Source organism: Falco peregrinus, chromosome 4, assembly GCF_023634155.1.
Source record: "Falco peregrinus isolate bFalPer1 chromosome 4, bFalPer1.pri, whole genome shotgun sequence".
Taxonomy (NCBI): Eukaryota; Metazoa; Chordata; class Aves; order Falconiformes; family Falconidae; genus Falco; species Falco peregrinus.
Window position 1 is genome coordinate 42,726,798 of NC_073724.1, and position 22,373 is coordinate 42,749,170.

The 22,373-nt window shown below is 40.1% G+C and overlaps 1 protein-coding gene across 1 annotated transcript in view; it reads right to left on the minus strand.

Annotated features, from left to right (window-relative positions):
* ABCG1 (ATP binding cassette subfamily G member 1) overlaps positions 1-22,373 on the minus strand; it is a 64,002-nt gene that overhangs the window by 21,987 nt on the left and 19,642 nt on the right. Inside the window, exons 3-5 of the mRNA XM_055802733.1 lie at positions 5,632-5,749; positions 4,767-4,899; positions 3,305-3,355 (exon numbers count right to left, since the gene is read on the minus strand). Coding sequence (XP_055658708.1) covers positions 3,305-3,355; positions 4,767-4,899; positions 5,632-5,749 — 302 coding nt within the window. The remainder of the gene's footprint in view (positions 1-3,304; positions 3,356-4,766; positions 4,900-5,631; positions 5,750-22,373) is intronic.

Genomic DNA, 22,373 nt, shown 5'->3' on the forward strand with positions numbered 1-22,373 from the left:
AATGACCTGCTCTTATCTGTTCTTCACAGTCTACTCTTTAAAGTGCAGCCATTGATTTTAAGTGTTTTCATCCTCCTCAGAGCCAATTCAGTTGTCACATGTGCTCTCAGATGTTTGGGATTTCCTCAAGGCACAGCCTCAGGAAGGGCACAGCTTGTCCCAGGGTCTTTGGAGCAAAAGGAGAACAAACCCAGCTGCTATGAATTCTTCTGTTTCAGTGATTGTAGATCTGGCCTGATAGCCCTATATGAGGAAAACAGCTCTTTGGCAACAGTAAAAACACGAACATAAAAATGAATTAATCCGAGCTACATTGCTCATGTAATTAAAAAATCTACCACTTAAAAGGTAGAAAGAAAGACCAGACATTTATTACTTCACTGAAATATAGGAAGAGGAGACTGTAATTTTTTAAAATAATGGTTGCTTAGATGGAGGCAGTCTTCCAGAAAAGATGACTAACATGGTAAAAATTGGTTAGACTAACCAAAGCCTGACCCTTCACTTGTCCTGATTTTGATTTCCAGGAGCTACCTATCCCAGTAAGAGGGAATGAAAAAGGAACAAAACTCACTAATCCTCATTCTCAGAACAAAGAGCCCAACTACCTCTTTCCCTTTATCTTCAGGAAGGTTGCTAAGGTCCTAGTTGACAAGCTAGGTCAACTAGAAACATAAATGATGATTCACTGGAGGATATTTTACTTGTCCCTCTTTTAAACAAGCATATCTAATATTGCTAACACAAGTGCATGCATTAATAAAATTCATCTATGATAAATACTTACAACAATAAAATGAATGATCTAGTCCAGCACAGGCCAGTAACTATCAGAAAATGGCTGCCTTTCTAATATGTGTTGAATAAATGCATACAGCACAGGTTTTTCCTCCAAGAGCTGCTTGTAATTACAGTTACAGTGTGAACAAGTGAATTAACTTGCTTGGCCTAAATTACTGAAGTGTAAATATCTTCAGACTTTCAAAGTACAAATAAAATTAACACCTGTTTCTAAACAAATGTATTTTCCAATTAATAAAAATATGTGTTTAGCTTATTAAAAAAAAAAAAGTATTTGAGAGAATCAAAGTAATCTTAAGCTACCAAATGGATGTTGAGTCCTGTAAGTTTCCCTCTCTGGAGCTCCTTCTGATTTTCAAGGACTCTCTGAGACTGAAGAAGTGCCAAATGTTCCGATTTGGAAATAAATACAGACAAAAGACTGCCAGAGAAATGGCTTCTCTACCTTTGAAGTTGTCACAGTTTTCACATCTCAGGCAAAGAGTATACTTTTCACCAGGTGGGTCAGAAGCAGTTTCACCTTCTGCTTTATAAACCTCTGCTCAAGAACCACATACCACCTACTGTTAGAAGCATCTTTTACTAGAATAAAAGACTCCTCTGAAATGATTAATTCCAACAAGTTCACATCTTCCTCAGATTAAAAAAAAGAATTAAACTGGCATCTGGGAAAACCAAGAAGTCTCTCATATTCCTGAAAAAGCAGGCCACAATCTTCTCATGTTCAGCCTTCACTCACACTCGTATGTCGCCTCATCTCCTTCTTCCTCCTGCACATCTTGGTTTCAGCTGAGTCCTGCAAGGTGGCTTCTTCCAGTCACCTGCATGATTTCCTAATTTGCCCACAGAGGATCTACTCAGTGCATGACTTTGGGAGCACAAAATGCACCAAAATGAAAATCTCACGCTACTTTCTATTTATCAAAAAAACCCAGTGACAAATCATGGAAAGCCCAAAATTTGAACTTTACAGAACTAAGTATAGCAAAAACATTGCAATCTTTCTATACCAATTGTAACTCCCCTTTCATTGGTGGGACAACCAAGTTACTAAGCCACTAAAAGACTTGTCGAGAGTATTGTACGTGTCCCTAACAAAGACAGAAGGAGCAGCCAGCTGTCTTGGAAGGTAAATCTCAATATTAGCCATGGGGCCATGTTATCACATGAGCCCCATTACCCCTCAGTGTAACTCCCACATAACAGAGGCTTCCTCCTTGAGGAGGCAGTGTATGAGAGATCATACGGTCTCCTTGCTGGTGCTGTCTTACGCTGGACTGAAACACAGCTTGAGGCCAGACAAAACACCTCCAAACAGTTTCTGAGCTACCACTTCACTTTTCATGACTCTCAACAACCTGAACCATCTCTGCTTTCACCAGTGCCATGATCTTTTGTCTGTGTTTAGCTCCAGGCATCATCCTCCCTGGGCATATATGGTTTTGAAACACACTGTGCAGCACCAAACTGTTCCTCTCCGAGTCTTTGGCATGCTCTGATAATGCTACCTAAGCACAGACAGACTTCTCAGCTCTGAGTGTCCTTAAGAATACACAGGCTCAGACACTTTCAGTGCAAAAAAAAAAAATGTGTACAAAGGGCACATTTCCAGCCTTTTAAAGTGTAACAGAGGTAACCAAATTTAGTTCAGAAAGCTGCCTCATGCACAAGCTAACACATCAGAAGCCATTCTGTCTGGTCACACACCTCCAAGGTATCTTCTTTAAAAGGACAGTTCTGTGTCACAACAAAGGATGAAAAGGAATCGTGGCAGTAAGATGGGGTGGAAGAAGCACACTTCCTAGTGCAGGTCCAGCTGGGTTATAGGTCTCCATGGGCAAAAGCACACCAGGACTTCTCTCCCACTCAGGAAAGTCATACGTCAGCTGCAGACCCAGGACAGTGCAGCAAACGTGCAAGAGTAAATTGTGCAGCTCATTTCCGATGTTTTAAAAAAGGCTATGTGCATGTTTTAGCTTGTTTCCCTACTTGTCCAAACCTCAGTTACTCAACACAGCTTCAAAATGCATTATTCTGCACCTTAACTACATTAACTTGCCCAGTAAAACACGTCCACCAGTACAGCCATGAAGATCAACACTTTCAAACATGAGCACAGAAATTTCTGCAGCAGTTACAGGGACTGCTAAGTTTTTTGTTAGTCCTTTGAAAAATTAAGGTGTATGCTCCCTAGTGCCAGACATGACTGATTTATCTTGCCACACACACAAGATGTCTGACCCCTCAGACATGCATGTAAGAGAATCTAGTGTTTCAGTAGATCTTTTACAATTCTCTACTCAGTCTCAAACAGAAAGCAACTTTCATAGAGACTGTAGTAAACATTCCTTCATAATGATACCTGTCAACTTTGAGGTTGATTTATTCTATCATTGGAAGTTCAATGCAATTCAATGTTAGATAAAAATGCTTTACACAGCTCACTTCATGGAACTCTCTTGACACCCCCAAAAATTCTCAGTTTGATGGACAGTATACATACCATTTCTCTCCTGCCTTCATCTTTCTCTTGAAGTTTCAGATGAGCAGATACCTGAAATGCAATACAATAGAATTTGATTTTGAATTGGTCTGAAGTGCAACGACCAGTTACAGTGGATGTTTCAGACACAGCATCCCAATGTACCATTAAAAAAACTTCAACCCAGTCTGAAAAGTTTAAGTTGAACTGTATGTTCAAATCACAAGCATCACATATTCCTGTGCCGTAGGTAACTGAGTAAGATCTGATTTAAGCCATCACTCAGGCATCTGACAAAAAGCATATTAGAAAGAAAGGCCACTTTGCAAGTCAAAGAGCTTAAGAGCAAGATGACAGAATCATGTTTTTTGCACAGCCACCAACTTCCCAGGCAACACTAGAATCACAGTTTATTTGTACTTCATCCATATCATAAGGGTAACCAAACTCTGCCACTCTCCAGGATGTGAACAAGTGAGTACAGAAATAAATAATTTTGCAAAAGATGTAATCTGCTGTCTTAAGAAGCAGCTCCACAAAACATTATGATTAACCCTTATTAGAAGCAATTAAACTGTTAAGCAATTATTTTTGCCAGAGACTTGATTGATTAATTTAGACAACAAGTATCATATCATCTGGGCCCAATTCTACAAAAGTGGTCCTACAGGATTCTGACTACAGTGTTCAAGTAAACAAAATAAAATAAAAACATCCTCACAAAGAAGAGCCTTTGCAGAAAATGAGCCATATAAAAACCACAGTGATTTCTTCTGGCCTTAAAATTTGTGAACTGATGCCGGCATACAGTATGAGCAACCTTAGCCTTATTTTGAAAACACCCTCTGAGAAACACTAGCTTGTTTCTCAAACTGAGCAACATGTGCTTCTAGACGGATCGGTCCAGCTGGCAATTAGTAAACTTCTTGATGCTATGAAAAACAGTAAGAAGAATTTACATTGCCTATAAATCTTGGGATTGTTCTTTCTGTTGTTTTCCTGTGAAGAACTGGAAGAGATATTACACAATGCCTTTATTAAAGAAAAGGCACAAAAGAGCAGATGTAGCAGATAAACCATGCTGAAGTCAAAATAGCACTTTGCAGTCAGGACATAGAAGATGGGGAGAAAGGGAGAGAGACAAGGTTTCTCATCCACCATCCAGGAGAAAAGACAGTCCCTACAAAGGCTCATTCTGTGCAGAATTTCAGGTTCCATTGCCTAGGAAGTCTAAGGAATAGAGCCTTAGTTCTTCCAATGCTGGCCATAAATTGAAAATGATAAAGCTAAATAAGCTCAGACAACCCCTACAAGGATAAGCCTCAAATGGAATTCAAGGCATCATCAAAGTCTAAGCACTTTCATGGATTAGGATCAAATAGAGATAACAGCTCATAGCATTACCCGAAATAAGAACATGTGCACACTGAGATTTTTCCATTTTCTCCTGCCCAAATACATTAGAGTGAGAAACAAAACTCACCATCATAGCTTCCTGGACAGTCAGATGAGGAAGGAGCATGTCATCTTGCATGATGTAGCAGGAGACTTTGCGAAAAGAGCGCAGGTCACGAGGCTGCCCATTGATGAGAATTTCTCCTTTCATTCCCGTCTCTCTGAAATGCACCAAGAAAATAACCAGGGGTAAATCCTGCCTTCACTTGTACTGCCACAGGCCTCAGTAAGTAGAAGTCTTAGGTAATTACTGTCCACTGTGGAATAAAACTGACACAGTAGATAGAAAATAATTTATGCTTTCTTTCATAACAGGCTTCATGCGACTTTGCTGAAAATTTTACTCAAAGTTAGTAAAAAGTCTGTGCTGTCTTATATGTATGTCTGAAAAAGTATCAAGCCATTCAAGCCATTTTTTTATGCCACTTACGCCTTGAGAACAACACAGGTACACTTGGTATTTGGCCATACAATGGGGGGTTCAGGCAGATGAACCACAGCCACTTCACACACTGCACTTTTGTCAAGAAGACATCAACATTGTAAAAGTGGCGACTAAAAAGGGTCATTTTTTCCAAGTATTTATAAAATGTGATTTTAAAAAAATATCACAAATATAAGGCACTGAGTCCATTTGTTACACAGCTAGAACAGAGACTTGCTTTTGTATTTTGGACTTCAAATTGCTTCCTGTTTTTGGATCAGAGTTGTTAACAGACAAATCCTAAATGACCAGAACAGGACAAACAGAAAAAAATATAAGCAGTAAGAATCTAATTCAAAATCTGTGAAATACTTGTTTTCTACAGACACTGGGTAAGATTTCTTCTCATCTCCAAGGAGCCATCAGGCTATGTGATTGTATCTTACTTGGGATTTTCATTGTTACTGACCTGTATCCTGCCAGAATGTTCATAAGCGTTGACTTCCCAGCTCCTGAAGGACCCATAATTGCAACAAGTTCTCCACTGCTGAACTTGCCTGAAATTCCTTTCAAAAGGGTCTTATAACCTGAAAGATGAAAGAAAAGTTCACTGAACCCTTCACAACTAGGCCTGGGGAGCAATGAAAGCTCATTTCCACTGAACAATGATGACAAATAAGCATTAGCAGGTACCTACTGGGAAGCTGACGCTGAGATCAGCACACTGCAGTAACTATCAAAAGCCAAATTCTGAGTGGGAGCAGCAGCCTCCTCCCACTACACTGCAAGTAGTATGGTGGGATTACAGGATCACACACTCTTGATTCTCTCTAAGAAAATTTTCAAACAGGGCTAAGAAGCCTTCCTGCCATTTTCTAAGTGCCTTCTCAGAATATTTTACTAGGATGCTGGCATCTCCATTAAAATATCTTAATATTCCACAGCTAATGTAACTCCACTGCCTTGGAGCAGACTGCCCTGCAATCACTGCAGCTTCAGTGCCAAAACTCTGCCCTCGTCTCAAAACAACAACTTCTTGGACATAGTAGTCATGATCTCAAAGGCAAAGCCCTATGTTTTTGTTCCTTCCCCACTGAAAGATATATGACAAGAAACACAGCAAAAGGAGACATGCAGGAAAAGACAAACCTGATTCAATCTCTTACCGTAACAACTCTCTTATCAAAAGAACTCTAAAGGTTTGTCTAGACAGGGAGACTGGCCACAGTAACTCTGTAAAAAATAATACCTACGGAAATACTTATTCCAGACTCTGAACGTGTAGGGTTTTTTTCTCATTTAGATTAATCCGCTTCAGAAGATCAGGCCACAATAACTATGCCCTCAGGCAAAGCTGTTCTAGAATAACCACAACACCAACTTCAAATTTCTCACCTTATTCCTGAGTAAATTACCTTTATCAGTAAACCTTAATGTAAATCCTAAACTCCATGTTACTCTAGGTGTAAGCACACTGGATTACAATGAGAATCCCAGATGTGGATTTAGTTATATCCATTTTATCCTGCATGATTCCCATTTTAAGGCAAAAGGACTGCGTGGGGAGGGTGGAGAGAGCCCTGACCAAGATTTAAACTTTTCAAGGTTTCTTTCCCTTTTACTTTTTTGCTTGCTTACTTTATTTTATTTACTAGCGCTGTTAGTTAAAACTTTTAATAATAACAAAAAAGTTAAGTAAGGTGTCAAAGAACAATCTCATATGTTGAAAATGTTTCTGTAATTAAATTACAACCAAAACAGTGTTGCAATTTGGCAATCCATTTTGCCACACTGGTGCATATGCAAGCAGCATTTATATGCCACGTGTAAACTACCCCAGCCCTGTGATTATCATTAGCATAGGCTGCAGCTGGAATGTTGAAATGCTGTAAAAAAATCACATTGTCTGCAAGCTCCTAGAAAATGAATGGTGGGTTATCTTCTGATTTCTCTTTCTTCCTAATTCTGTAATTTCTTGTTTTCCTTTCATCCCTGCTTAGCATTCTCTTTAAATTTTCTTCTTCACTCTAGTCTCAGTTCACACTCTTTCAATGCCAGAGAGCAAACTTCTGCACCAAATACATTAACGTCATGCTACCACAGCATCTCCCAAATCCACAGCAAATACTATTCTCTGAGCATTCCCCAGCCCAGGAGCAAAGAGGTAGCCACACAACCTCTCTAGAAATATCTGACCCTACTGTTTGCACGGCAAATGTCTTAGAAAACATAACTGACCAAATGTATCAAAATAATAGTTTTCTCAAGTGCCTTTTTTAAACAGGCCAGTCATTTTTCACTAAAATCTTGTCCTGGACCTGAATGAAACAACTTCTTTGGAAGCGACAAAATACCACGGGTGTATTCACATTGTTTGTTTATGGCACAAGTCCCAAGAACAAAAGCAAAGACAATCTATCAAATGGAACAGCTATTTCAAAGGGAGAAATCTGTGGCACACTGACAAGATCAATGGTGGCACCTCAAGCCAGTGTCAACATCCAAACCAGCATTCGAAGGAAAAGTGCAAGGAAGAAATCAGACTTTTCAAACATAACAATATTTACTAAATGGGATCTATAGAGACAAAATCCTTCACACTGCCCCTTAAGAGTAATGAGAACCAGCTACCTCCCAAGCCTATTAAATTTTTAAAGCACTGAAACATCAGGCTATACCACCAATTATTTGTATTATGCACCCACCCACTACACACACAAGTTAGACGCAGCTAGGAAACTCCTTCTCACACTGGTCAAAAGCTGGCCAAGTTGGCCTGTCATTAACTTCCACTAGGACAGGATTTCTTTCACCAGGTCCCACATGTAGTACACAGGGTAAAGTACTTGTCAGTGACTGTTCCTATTCCCTGTCTGTCCTGCAAAGCAGTTCAATGTGACAGAACATCACATGGCAACTCCATTACAACAATTTCTATTGTTACCCAGATTTCCAGGGTAAAGGGTTCTTATCAGAGTTTTGTAGCAGTCAGCTCATCATGAGTTTCAAGATCAGGACAGTAAATATTGTACAAACTTACAGGAGTGCATAAAGAACGTGTACTGCCATGAATACTGAGGAAGGTACAACCAAAAATACACACTCATTGTCTGAAAACATGTATCAGTATACATACCGTTACCTAAAACTGAAGCCTTTCCTCTCACTACATGACTGTGAGATTTAACATTACTTCCATTAGTCACTTTTCCAAATGTAATTTCACAAATGATAATCAGTTTACCTTTAATTGCAGTATCTGCTCCCTCATTAGCTGCAGTTGTTTCTGCCCCTCTGATAGATTTCCATTTTAAGTATCCTGTATGCAGTGTTACATCAGAGCACAATGTATCGCTGCAACTCATTTGCAAAACAGTAGAGGAACATAATTTAAGAAGAAATAGAAAAAAACTATGAATTTTAGATCAGGATCCCAATCACTGGCGGTTTGTGTTGCTACAATCTTAAAACCATCTCTTCTTTTGACTGGAAGTACATAAGAAGCCCTTCTATTACAAAGGTTAATTTAGCAAACCCACAAAAAGATTTGACACTGTAGCAGTAGCATGGTGCCCACTATAATCCTTTTTAAGGAATTAAAAGTCCGTAAGTAACTCCAGTCTTCACTTTCAGAATATTGAGGCTAATCTTTAACTGAATCAGTTGACCTAAAACTTCTATATTGGGCCACATGTCTTTCATGAGAAACAGATTACCTATTTGGAGGGGACTGTATCCTTACAGTACAGGGACTGTTTCATATCCGTCTGCTGTGTATTAGGAATTTCTGACCACCTTCAATTCTGGTTTATCTGACCCACCTCATTTTCCTCAGGCCACAGGTTCATGATTCGTGCAGCAAGGAGTTTTGGTCCCCCGGAGTTTAATGAAAGGCTGAACCTCAGAGAACTCACCCCAAGATGGATGCATATGATGGGCCATTCAGTTTGAGCACCACAGCAGCTGTGCCCATTTGGAATGGACTTAAATCAACACTAAGTCTAGCATTGCGATTTTGAGATGTTTCTCTTTAAACTGTTTTGATTTCCAATGAAAAATAAGTTGGATTGTTTCCGTTTTCCAGTGTCCCCTCCTGGAGTTACTGCAACGTCACCCTTAAAAATACATCTAGGAGCTGATGCCCCTAAATTTGGAATCCAAATACCGGTTTTCAAAAACTACTTATTTATGAATTTATCAACAGGACATTAATACATCGTCACCAACCAGAACAAGCACTCAGCAACTTTCTCATTCCAATCCACTAAAAATAGAACACAAAAAGTAAGAAATCGAAACTGAAAAAGAAAACTCAAGTAATGCAAATTTTTTTTGTCTTTATTTCACCCCACATTACATTTCAGAATTCAACTGCTTGTCCCGAGAAGCGAAATGTGTTTTGTTTTTCCATGTTAGGATCTCCCATGGAAAGTAAATTCCAGGCACAGTGATATTAGACCAGACTCACAACCAGAAACACATGACTGGCCTGAACACAGATGCCCATTCAAGATGTGGATTTCCCTGAATACCTGGCTGCAGTCCAAAGCTCACAGCAGCCCCTTGTTTCATGAGCTGGTAGAGGGTGACCTCTTGTCTTTGATGAAGATGCTAAGGGAGCTCTTGTTGCTCAAGTCACCAAAATTTTTGCTAATGGATTCAGCAAGGGAGAAACATGTTGATGGTTTTATTTGCTTCCTCGCGGATTTTACAAGGATTTCTGGGAAGATGTGGGTTTACCATTCTCAGAAAAATTGTATTTAATCTGGAAAGAAGCAGAACACCCCTTCCTCATACTTAGGGTAGGAGTGCATACTTCAGAATGTGTCTGAACAGGCACCAAAAAATCCAAACCAAATCTCACTCCTACCCTTACAGTGAATTTCTTCAGGTAAATACTTGTTTGTGACTAAAATGCTTCAATCATTTGCATTTCATTGCTGGTAATACACTCATTTGTTACTCAGAGAAATGTCACACAGACTCCTAGAAGTTTCTAGGTGGTGTAGCCTAATTCTGCACCCATCAATAGGCACCATGAGCCAGTGTCAGGTCCTGGGTTAGCACAGCAGGCTTTCCCTGCTCGCTACAACTGGAGCAGGATTTGCCCTTCCCAATATATCTGAACTGTTTCATCACAAGCTCTTCTGAAGGAAGGAAATAACTGCAAGTACCACTGGCCTGAAATTGCTCAAAAGTTTCTCAGAAACTTCACTATAGCAAATAGTAATATCAGAAATTTCAATTCAAACACCACAAAATAAGCAGCATTTGGCACTTCAGTGTCGAAACCAAAGACATTACAATCTGCTCTTTCCACACCCTTTACCTGCAGCCAGGTAGAAGTGCACAATTTCCTTATTAAAAAAAAATGTACACAAGGACTGTACTTCTGTGTCTTTTTGTGGTGCTTTTTTAATTGTTAAATCACAATGAGAAACCACAGCAATTTCTTGGCACTGTATACTGACCCTGTTCCATTAAAGAAACACCATTACATTTCCTATTCTGGAATTTATGGGTTTATCCCTTATTTCCTCTTGCTTCAATCAAAAAAAAAAATATGCCAAAGTCCAGGGGATTCTCCAACACAAAACCTGAACAAGGGAAAGTGGAATAAAGACGTCACATCCACATCTTTCCCCTTGAGGCAGGAGTAGGGAGTCCTTCTATTATGGAAAAATTCTCTTGGCAAATTCATGGCTTTGCTGCTGCCCCTGAGACCCACCATATGCACACCTTGATGGCTACAGACCATTCCCTGGACTACCTACTGTGCAAGAACACAAGTATGGGAAAAACAGTCTAATCTGGTCACATATCACATTAAAGGGAAAGTTAGTGACTTATGCATGAGAGAAAGAGCTTGCAAAGTCCATCCAGACATGGAAAACATCCTCATGATACCTGGCAGATATTTCATTTGTAGACATTTTAGATTTGTATCAGAAAACTGAACAGCTGGGGAATGCTGGCACAAACTCTGCAGAGAAGCACAAGATGAGAAACATACACACACAGAGAGATAACAGGCCAAGGCCAGATTTATACTGAAGCATTTGTAGGAATTAGCTAGGAAACATATTTCTTTATAATTTTTACATCAGCAAAAAGCCTTTTTGATACACTTACATGTAAATATGCCAACAAAAAATCCTCGTCTGATCCTTCTCAATCTATTATCCTCTTTCTGCATCTCAGCCCTTGTGCTCCACTCCTAAGAAGCCACTGTCATAGCAAAACATCTACACGTTTACTGGTAGAGACTACTACAATCTGCTTCATCTGACAGTTTTAATTTTGTGGAGCAGGGGTAAGCAAGGAGTGGCAGCACAGAGATTTATGTGAAGTTCCTGCAGAAAGCCACCCTGTATCACCATCCCATGGAGTCTCCTCTCAGCCTCTTCATGCTTTACTGTCTCTGTCCCCACCTGCACTGAGTGAGCCCCTTCCTAAACCCCAGAAGCAAGTAGGCACTTATAGAAGACCAGTATGCACTTACAGAAGACCAGCAGGCTGGTGTTGCAGAGCACTGAAGGCAGGGACAGTAAATACTTTCCAGTGCACAGTCATGACCACATTGTCTATTTGCACACAAAAAGTGGTGCAGGTTCCTCCTCTTGGCACATAAATAATTGTGCATGTAAATTAGTTCCTGATGATTTACAGTTTGATTTTACAACTCAGCAGTCACACAGCCATCCAGTTTGTGCATGTGAACATGACGGCTGTACATACGCCAGGAGATGCATGGAGTGACTACTAGCCATCGCAAGGTCATGGCCCAGTTTGTGGGTCTGGGCTATTCGGAGCATATAGTTTCAGAAGCAGCTTACAGCAATAGAAGATGATGTTCTTACAGAAGTGTGCAGTGGCCTTCTGCCCTCTCTCCAAGACACCTTCCCATCACCCTCCCTGAGCTGGCTTTCAAGTGCACCTACACAACCAGTGAGGACAGCAAGCCCATCTACCTGAAAACCGTTCCTGGGAAATTAAGAACAAAGAGTGCTTGTTTCCAGCTACATGGGCTGCAGGACCATCACTGCCAGGACAAGATGGCACAGTCTGCAAGCAGGGTGGGAAGGTGGGACAGCTCTTTTAGCAGCTGGGGACCTTCCAGCAGTTTGTTGGACCCAGGAATCTGTCTCTTGAGAAACCTTTTATTTTCCATTCTGAAACACAAACGCAACTTACAGTTACATGAAACTACCCCTTACACACAATTCATGCTGGGCCATTCAAACCATTTCGTTCCAAACTGGATTGCCTGTTTGCTTTGTTTTAGTGTAAGACAAAAATTAAAACACTTCCCAATGGTAAGATGAAGATACTTGGGGCTTTTCACATAAATCAAAGTTAGTTCAAAGCCAGGGTGTTTCTGTAAGTTGGCATACTGTCAGGGAGACGTTTTCCATATATTTCTAATTCTGCTGTTAACCAGCCAGGGTGCTGTGTGCCCCACTCACTGCATGAGCACAGAACACTTTCCTCTCAGTGGTATGGACAGGGTTCATTAATGCTTAGTTTACTAAGAATCTGTAAATTCTCAGATGAGAGGGATTATCTGTATCAGTTGATAATTATTTAAATAATTTGAGTTTTAAAAAAACTTCTGATGGGGATTATTTAAATGGACATTTCTTTCCCAGGCTCCTCACCGAGTTCAAACAGGCTTAAGTTAAAGTGAATTACAGATACTGATACCTGGGAAGAAAAAGCCATCTTCTAACTTCCAGAAAATGCACGGGACAGAAACAGCTTTCCTGACAGAGTGAAAAAATATACCGATTTAATAATAGGAACTTTCCTAATTGTACACTGGCCTGAATTGTACCTCCTCTATAAAGGCTGGGAGGCAGTCACACTAGAAACAGTAACATGTTTAAGGTAACTGTCTACCAAATAAAACCTTAACATAAACTCACAGATAATTGGTTCATTGCTTCCACCATCGTTTATGTATCACAAGTGAATAAACCTTTTTGTGAGCAGTTTTTCAACTTTAGCTTTAGAATCCACACATCCATACATTTCTATTCTATTCACATGTCTCTCAGGGACTTAGAACAATAGGATTTTCCATTGTCTAAGCTCTGAGCCCTGCTTTAGGACAATTAAGGGAATTTACAATTGTAATGTATTCTTGTACCTTGCCTCAGAGAAACGACCTTCATTATGTAAATGTCTATAAAACTGCATGCCAGGCACCAAAACAACAGGGCAGAAAAACTAAGTGAGTGCATGAAGTAACCAAATCAAACTCCTTGGCCTCAAAGTCCATTCCAACTCAGAAATGAGGAGTCCATGCCTCCCAACCTAAAAATATAGTAAGTCTTTCATGCTTTAACAAGAGAAAAAGAAAAAGGAAAAGAAAAAGAAAAAGGAAAAGATAAAAGAAAAAAAGAAGGAAAAAAAAAATCCCCTGGGCAGCAAAGCTCTTACTTTGCAGTGGACTAAACTGCATTTCTTCATATAGCCCACACCCAGGCCTTCTTAAACATACTGCTCTTGATCTACAGATGATGCCTCACTCATGATCACTGGACAGATTATTCATAACTCAGATGGAAAGCTTGACTATGCTCACAGCAAGCCCTGTAGTATTCAATCTACCTAATTTCATACAACTAGAAGTTTGACGCTTAACCTAAACTGACTGTTTAGGACCCATAAATTACCAATAGAGAGAAAAAGGCACACCTAACGGGTAATTAATTCTACCTATCTTGCATTTCTATTCTGGGAAGGGATAAATAACCCTCTGGAAGTGCATCTTTCTCTTAACTATAATGGGAGTGGAAGACAATTTAGCTTAGACTAGACACCAAACCTCTAGATGCCGTGACCAATCTCATCCTTTGCCAACAAAATCATGGCTGATTTCAGTATCAGTCACAAATAAAACGGGTATCAAGAAATTTTCTGTGTTTTTAAAACGTCAGTTTGATCAAGATGCCTTGTTTGATTACATGATTACAGTAATAAAGCACACAAATTGCACAGTCAAAGTCTTCAAGTTGGATTGGCACTCCACATGCTCAGATGCTTCCTACAAACATATTAAGAAGAGCATCCTGTCTGTGTTCAGAATGTACAAATGTATCAAGATGTGGTTTTACTTCATTATTAGTATTTAACATTTACTTCTCACTCTGGTAACTGGGGACAGTTCAAAACTCTGTGATTTTTTTTTGCTTCAAGCTATCTACTAGATCAAGAACACAGCACTGTATTGGTAGCACTTCGTTCAAACTTAACCAGAACATCTCAAAGCTTGAAAAATCCAAATGTGCTTTGGAAGATTACATGTTAATCAAAAGCAGTTTTTGAATTTTGTCTGCATGGGTGGCTAAGATTTTACTTCTATCAGCACACGTCCTTTACACCAAACTTATCAGCTAACTTCCGTCCATACCAAGTTAGCAAAAATAATACAGTAAACTGGAGCCTAAAGAGAGATCAAAAGCCCCCAAGCCAAGATTTATGTCATGAAATCCCTAGTTACTGTAGGCCATGTTGTATAATAGAAGAGAATGCATTCATGAGAAGATGGCAATTGAGTTCTAGCAAAGTGAGAATCTTAAACCACACTGCATATAAAGAATATGAAAAGTTCTTTTAATTTCATTGTTCTCTCAGATCCCTGGACTAAACTTATGAAAGACATTGGCTCTGACATTGTACAGTCAAACAAAAAAAGCCCTAAGTAAAGATTTCACTCCTCTGAAACTCTGAAATACGAGTTGTGTGCTCTTTCTCTATTATGCAGGCTGCTCATCGCATTATTTTAGTATCTGAATACTGCTTTTCTTCAGAATAACTGATTAGGTACGTCAGCCTGTTAGGCTGCAAGCTCTGCACCCCCCTGATTTTGAGTCTGAAGGTTTACTAGACTATACAACGTCACTCACCTTGTCTGGCTGTATCACACCTCCTGGCCAGGCAATGTTTCTCTATAAACAAGAAGGGGTTTACGTACACAGAACCCATACCACCAAGTAACATGAGACTGAAGTGCCTGCAGGTGGACACAGAATTTACAGACTTTCTTGAAACATGCATTTCACCAGCAGGACAGGGAAGCAGAACTGGAGTCAGCAGCGTCATGGGCATGCCTCCTTGCTCCTGCAACTACTGATTACACCTCCACACCATGCTGTGAGATGAATGAGTTTTGTGCGAGCCCCCTTTAAGTTTACACTCTTCACAGCTACAACCAGGCAGAGTTGAAGTAATTAAGCAACCCACTGATGCAACCTGAGCCATTAACAGGCCTAGGTATCTACTTCTTGAAATATCTTTTTGTTAAAGAAGTATCTTATATTGATTGATACTAGTCCCACTGACCTGCTGCTCTAAGCCTTTCCTTGTATTCACCTTTTGTATATAGCTCCCTTTATTCAGTCCTACAGCAAAGTTACAGCCTTCTACTGAGGTTTACAGGATGATTACAATTATATATGGGTCCTGCCTATTAATTTTAATCAGACACATCCATGGCAAGATTTGGTTCTTGTCAGTTTCTCTGTTGAATGTTTCTGCCCGAGAGAGTTAAAGCTGTTCATCTTCCATACGCATGCACATGAAGCCATATGCCTGCAACGGAGGATAGAGAATGACAACTAAATGGGTCAATGAACGAAAGTAACCTTCAAACATGAATGCAAATAAATCTGTACTTGCAGCAAGACCTGATGGCTTCAGAAGCAGTATTTACACGTTGAAACATTTGGAGATCTGGGGCATAGCTTGTACTTTGCCTGCACAGAAAATAGCTACCCTAATTTATCTTCAACCCTCAGGAAACATCAAAGAGGGGAAAAAAAAAAAGTATAAATGACACACAGCTTCATCTTTCTTTTGAATCTAGTGGAAATGTCTTTTCAAAGCAATATCCATAGCCTAATCCTTGTTTGATAATTGCTTTTTGCTGCCATTTTTTAATTGCCTTTGTTTCTGTTACTTAAGAGCGCAAGAAAGGTCTTTCCTGACAAAAGAAGAGCCAACACAATTTGAAATAAAAGACTGACACATTCCCTTGAATGACAAACTGAAGTCACGAGCCTGATACATACATTTAGAGATGAAAGCTGTTTACGTATACCAGTCAGGCAGAAAGCAATTTCTCATAACTGCAGTACCTTTCTATTTCAAAGTACAAATAGTATTATTCACAGTCTAACAAATACATAAAACCAGAACCCCTCCCAACAGCCCTTCCCTTTAAAAAAAAATCTTTTAAGTAGGAGATACTCAAAAAATAGCCAGCAGCTGTTAGGAACTGAACTGCCCCATCTGCCTTAGTTTTGAAGTGCAGATCCAGCTGGATCACTCTGCAACAGGGAGACAGAAACCCTTCCTCCCTCAGGGAAGACTACTTCAGGTCTCCTGTGTTGATATTCTGAGTCTTCACCACATTCCTCCTCCCACCCTCTCGCCCCACCAACAAGCATGCACAGAGTAAGACAGCAGGAAGGAAAAAAGCAAAAGCAAAACTTGGGCTCTCTCACCTCCTACCTACCTGTGGAAGGGCTAGGGAGGAAAGCCCTGGGGCTTTCTCGGAGTTACAGCAGAAGCAGCTGAAGTTATGTAGCACATCTTTCCTCCAAGCTGGGCCTGATGGCAATAGGTAGTCTGAAGAGCTTGGTGTGTAAAGAAAATCTTTCCTTAATACTTCTGTGTACATCTTTATCATAAACTCTAGATTAAGCTGGAATGTGATGAAATGTCTCCTGCAAACTGCATAGGAAAAAACCATACCTCTGCCCAAACTATCAAAACCAAGAGCTGTTGCTGAAAACACATATTTCTGTGACAACTTACATGCTCACAAGACAACATTTTGTCCCTAGCCCTTACAGACATGAGAAGCCACATTTCTCGTATCCTGAAAAATGTTTTCAGTTCTGGACACTGCAATTTAAAAGCTGCTACAGTGTTTGACCTTTAAAAAAAAAATCACAGTTCACAAGTCTGCTTCAATAACTCAAAATACTACATTTTACTCCAAACAAAATGCAGTTTTTCACAGCAGTCTTATTCAACTGCAATAGTGATGACATTTTGGTGCAGGAACTTTCTCTGAAGAACAGGCAACTTCTGAGCACCTTGGTCATCCAACCTTCTGAACTCCTTCTCCTGCATCTCCTCCTGAACATCCAACTCCTGCACATACTTCTCCTGCCTCTTCCACCCTCTCAAAAGCAATTCTGGGCTGCAAATTGCAAGAAGCACTTCCATCTCCTCACATTCCGATTGCTCCCATCCCATTCTCTCCCACAAGCAGGCTGAAGAACACTTGGAGCCAGGAGGACCCTCTGAAACACACTCAGAGGCAAGCAACAGAGGTGTTTTAAAAAGTAAATTTTAAACTCATGCATTGAGTCTTTAATTCTACTACATACACCCAGGAGCAGAGACGTGGATAGAAACTTCAACAACTGGCCGCCAAAACTGGAAGAGTTCTGTGAATGAGAACAGCAGTCACATGCAGAAGAATGAGTGGCTGAAGAAGCTCCTTCAGCAGGACATCTCTGTGGCCAGCCATATAGATGGCTGGAGCATATGTCCCGGGAGACTTATTTTCAGGAACAGCCATACCGATTCTGCACATTTCTCCTCAACACTCTCAAAGACTTTCATGAAACAGAAATACAGGACGATATATTTACTTTATTCTAGCACTAATCTAGTAACAGATATAACCTATGATCCTGAACATAAAAATAAAGAAAAACCTGAAGTGTGTGCAGAAATAAACCCTGGATTACCTCCAATTCTCGCGTTTTACTTAGAACAACTGTGTTTTTATCTCTCTTCTTGAATATTTACACTAATGAAGTTGCCCAAATTAAAATACTTTTTGTTGTCAGCAAACTAAATATAAAATCCTCTAAACACTACTGAACTAATTATCTTCTGTAGCATGTCAGTGCTGAATATGTTACAAACAAAACCCACTGCACAGGGCATTGCAGCTTCTGGAATGAAAATGAGTTAGCATGAGCGCCTTTCAGCAGTCTGATTTCTGCTTTTTTCGCAGTTCAGAACTGGAGAAGTTGGCAGCCTTGCAGGGGCATACATCCATTGAACTACCCTAAACTACTAAATTTCCATCCGTTTTAAAAAGCTCCAGCTGACCTACATCTTATATTATGGATTAACTGAAGCTTATAAAGTAGCATGAACAAAGATTGACTCTTGCTGCTAACCGTATATCCTAAGCACTTAAATGTTTTATCAATAATAGGTCCTGTGTAAAGATGAGTTTTCAAGACAAAAACTCTTGGACTCTTCATGCAGAAAATAGAAATAATTATTTGACAGATGCACTTGGATTGCAGTATGAATATCATCAAATCAATTAACTCTTATTTCACATAGTAAAATTGAAATGTACACTTTAAAATTATTTGAAGTTTAAAAAAAAGGCTAATGAACTTTAATTCATAATTTCAGGACATGCTCAAATAAGGCATCAGAGTCATTCAGCATTTGAAAATCCTGTCTCTTCTGAATTATCTACAGAATGATTAGTAAAGCAAGGGTGGGAAGCAATAACTCATTTCACAAAAGCATGACTTCCACCTCAGGTTTCCATTTTGTTCTTATTCTGAGGCAGAGAGAAAACTCAACTTTGAGATTTCGTGGTGGATTTTTTGTGTGGCTGTACTTTTTACAAACCAGTAACAAGTCATTCCAGAGGCCAGTGGAACACACCGAGATGAGAGTGAACCAAGTCTAAGTCCTTGAGTCAGATCAAGAACTCCATCTTGGGTCTTTTATATTTTCAAGTGTCCTGGTCATCAGCTCGCCTGGGTTTTCTCTCTTCCTAACTAGAGTGTACTTGACCTAACAAATCTTCACGAAAATGTAGTCAGAAAAATACATGAAGAAACATCATGTTTCTATTCTGATGCACTACCATTTTCCAACAAGAACAGGATACTGAAAATTTCCAGAGGGATTTTCATTATAGGCTCATCAGGAGACCCTCTGTGTTAACAGTCCTTTCTCTTACACTTCATCTCTGCATTGGTTCATTTCCCAGTAACACCTTTTGACACTTCCTATCCTTTTTTACAATAGGTTACTTAAACCTTCAATGAAAAGGTAAGGGGTGAGCTATGGACTAACATAATTAAGCTGGATGTCGGTTGACCCAAGTGCTCTATTGGGAGAGGAAAAATCCAGCAGTGAAAGCAGTTGCTTCCTCCACAAACTGGAAGGCCATCAAAAGAAATCAGCCATGTTAATGGCCTGAAGGCTCATGTATACCACTAGCAAGAGAGACTCACAAAAAGTCTTAGTCTTCTCACATCTTTCTAATTAGACATTCCTGTCTAATTACATCTGGGTTTTTTTTCCATCCGTTTTTCATCCAAATTATATCTGTTTTTCAAAGTCAAGACAACATGTTTCCACTTTTTCCTGACCATCAACTAAACTGACAATGACATTTCAAAAAAATGCCAGTTGGATACATTACCAGAAAATTAAATTTGACTTGTCTCTTGAGGTTTCGTTATTCTCTTACTGCATGAGTTCTATATGACTGGTCTATCTATGCTTAACATAATTCTGTAAGTCATTTATCTATGCTACCTATTAACACACCAGTACACACAGGAGAGAGAGAGGATGTAAGAGTTCAGGCTGTTTACATGGTTTTCTTCACAAACACTGTCACTTCAAATGAAATAATGAAGGGACACAGAACAATATCCGTGTCACCTCAAAACATTTGCTTTGATCCAAAAAAACACAGGCACTCTCTGGACTCAGCTCCTGCAAATCACAATGGCACCACTGAAATCAATACAGCAGCACAGCTTTCTACTGGCTCAGGAGCTGACACAGGCTAAGGGATTCATGACAATCTAGACACACAGCAATACTGCAATATTCTAAGACTGGAAGGTGGAAACCTTCCATGTAGGAATAAATACTGATATATCAGGAACCCAAAATCTCAAGATGGGATTTATTTTAACCAGCTGCAAACACCTACAACGTAAACATTTGCATGTGAGCTATTCTACTGGCTGTCTGGGATGGAGTTAATTTTTCTTAGCAGCCCCTATGGTGCTGGTTTGGATTTGTGACTAAACAGTATCGATAACACACGGTGTGTGTTGGCTATCGCTGGGCTGTGCTTCACAAAGTCAAGGCCTTCTGTTTTTTAGAGTAGGCTGGGGTGTACAAGAAGCTGGGTGGGGACACAGCTGGGACAGCTGACCGAAGGGATATCCCATACTATATGATACTGTGATCAGCAATAACAGCGGAGGGAAAGGGGAAAGAAGGGGAGGATGCTTGAGGTTACAGTGTCTGCCTTCCCGAGTGACCCTTCCCACATGCTGAGGTCCTGCTTTTCAGAAAGTGGCTCAATGTCTGCCTGCTGATGGGCAGCAGTGAGTAAACTCGCTTTGCTTGTGCACACAGTTTAGCTTCACCTATCAAACTGCCCTGATCTCAATCCATGAGTTTTCAGCGTTTGCTCTTCTGACTCTGTCCCCTGTTCTGAGGGGGGACTGAGGGAATGGCTGCGCAGGTGCTCAGCTGCTGGCCAGGCCAACCCCACCACAGCTACTTCTCCTAGTAAATGTGGAGAGTCACTTGTTTGGCTCATTCTGGATGAAATACACTCCACTGACAGCCAGTGAAATCTTTTGTCTACGAAGAGAGCCTAGGTTGTATAACTTGGACAGACTCTTACACAGTAAAAACCTACATGGACTCAGATGAAACTATCAAGTGTGTCTCTCTGCCATGAGATGTTCAAGGGATAAATATGGTCTACTATCTATTAGGTGTAACTGCTCATGTAATCCACACTTTCAAAAATATCTGATATACCTAAGTATAACTTAAAATCCCACCGTGATGAGCAGCTTCATTGTACACAGTGACAAAGAAACTGCAGTCTGCTGGGCTGCAGAGTCCTTCAACAGGCAGTGTGTTCAGTGCCATACAGGAGATGCACAAGTTCAAAGTCTTCATGCAACTTTTTCTAAATGTACGTGACAGAACAAGGGATAGTAATGACAGTTGTAACCTGTGTGCAAGTGGAAAAATAAGCACATCTCTAATACTGCTAGTTTTCATTTCAGTGCTCGTTAGATGTTTTTGAACATTATGTGCAAGTGGTGAACGCACCACCTGAGTCTTTTTTTGTCTTTGTGCCAACAGATGAGATTACATTGTGCTGACAGGGGCTGCAACAACCTGGCTAATGGCACAAGTACAGAACATTGCTCTGTCATCAGATCATAACATTTTCAAAGTATTACTATCGCATAAATTTCTGTATGTATGTGTCAAAACCAAGTCACCACTTCACTTCTAATGAAGACCTGAGTCAAACTCAAGCTCTGCTATATGCTCCCAACAGACAAGTTGCCACTTATGTATTTGTAGTATTTGTAAGAGTTCTTGTGTGTTTTACAGTTGATACCACTGTTAGCACAGTGGCCTCCACATGCCCCGGTCAGACTCATGTTCCCATGGTCTTAAGTCAACTGACATCAAATATTAAGATCAAGATCTTGGAGCAGGGACAGAATCTGATCTACTCTATCCTTCTCTCCCACACTCTCCATTTATTTGCTGATGATAAAACTGTCCCAATACAATTAAAGGGTTTGCTACAGTATGTTTTCCTACAGGAACCCACAGCACTGATCTAAGACCTTTCTATGTCAGTAAAGTGAAGGTCACACCAGGATTAATTCCACATAGAGGGTAAACTCCAAACTTAATCAAACCCAGTTTGGCTTTGCCCACAAAAAACCCAACATCTGTTATGTTAGAAGAATGCTTGGGGTCACTGCTCAAGACATGCTCCTCTGGAAGGATGTTTGCTGAATCTAAACTAGAAAGTTATTTCAGAGCTGATGCAGAACCAAAATCAGAAAATCAAGTGTGAGTCCCAACGTATATAATGGGACGTGTGAATTGTTTAGCAACAGTCCCAGCTGCAGCATCTCCACACATTTGAACTATCTTGGTCATTTTCTGCAGTAAGGCAGAGCAACTACTGGGTGACAAGAGTCCATGTTCAGATGAAGGACCTTTTCCAGCAACTGAGAAGAATTCCCCGCTCCCTCGCATTCCCTCTCCATCCAGCTTATCTGAAGCACAGCTCCAAGTGTCTGATAAAATCTGCCTATGCCTGTAATAAAACAGTGTGAATGACTCAAAACTAGCAGA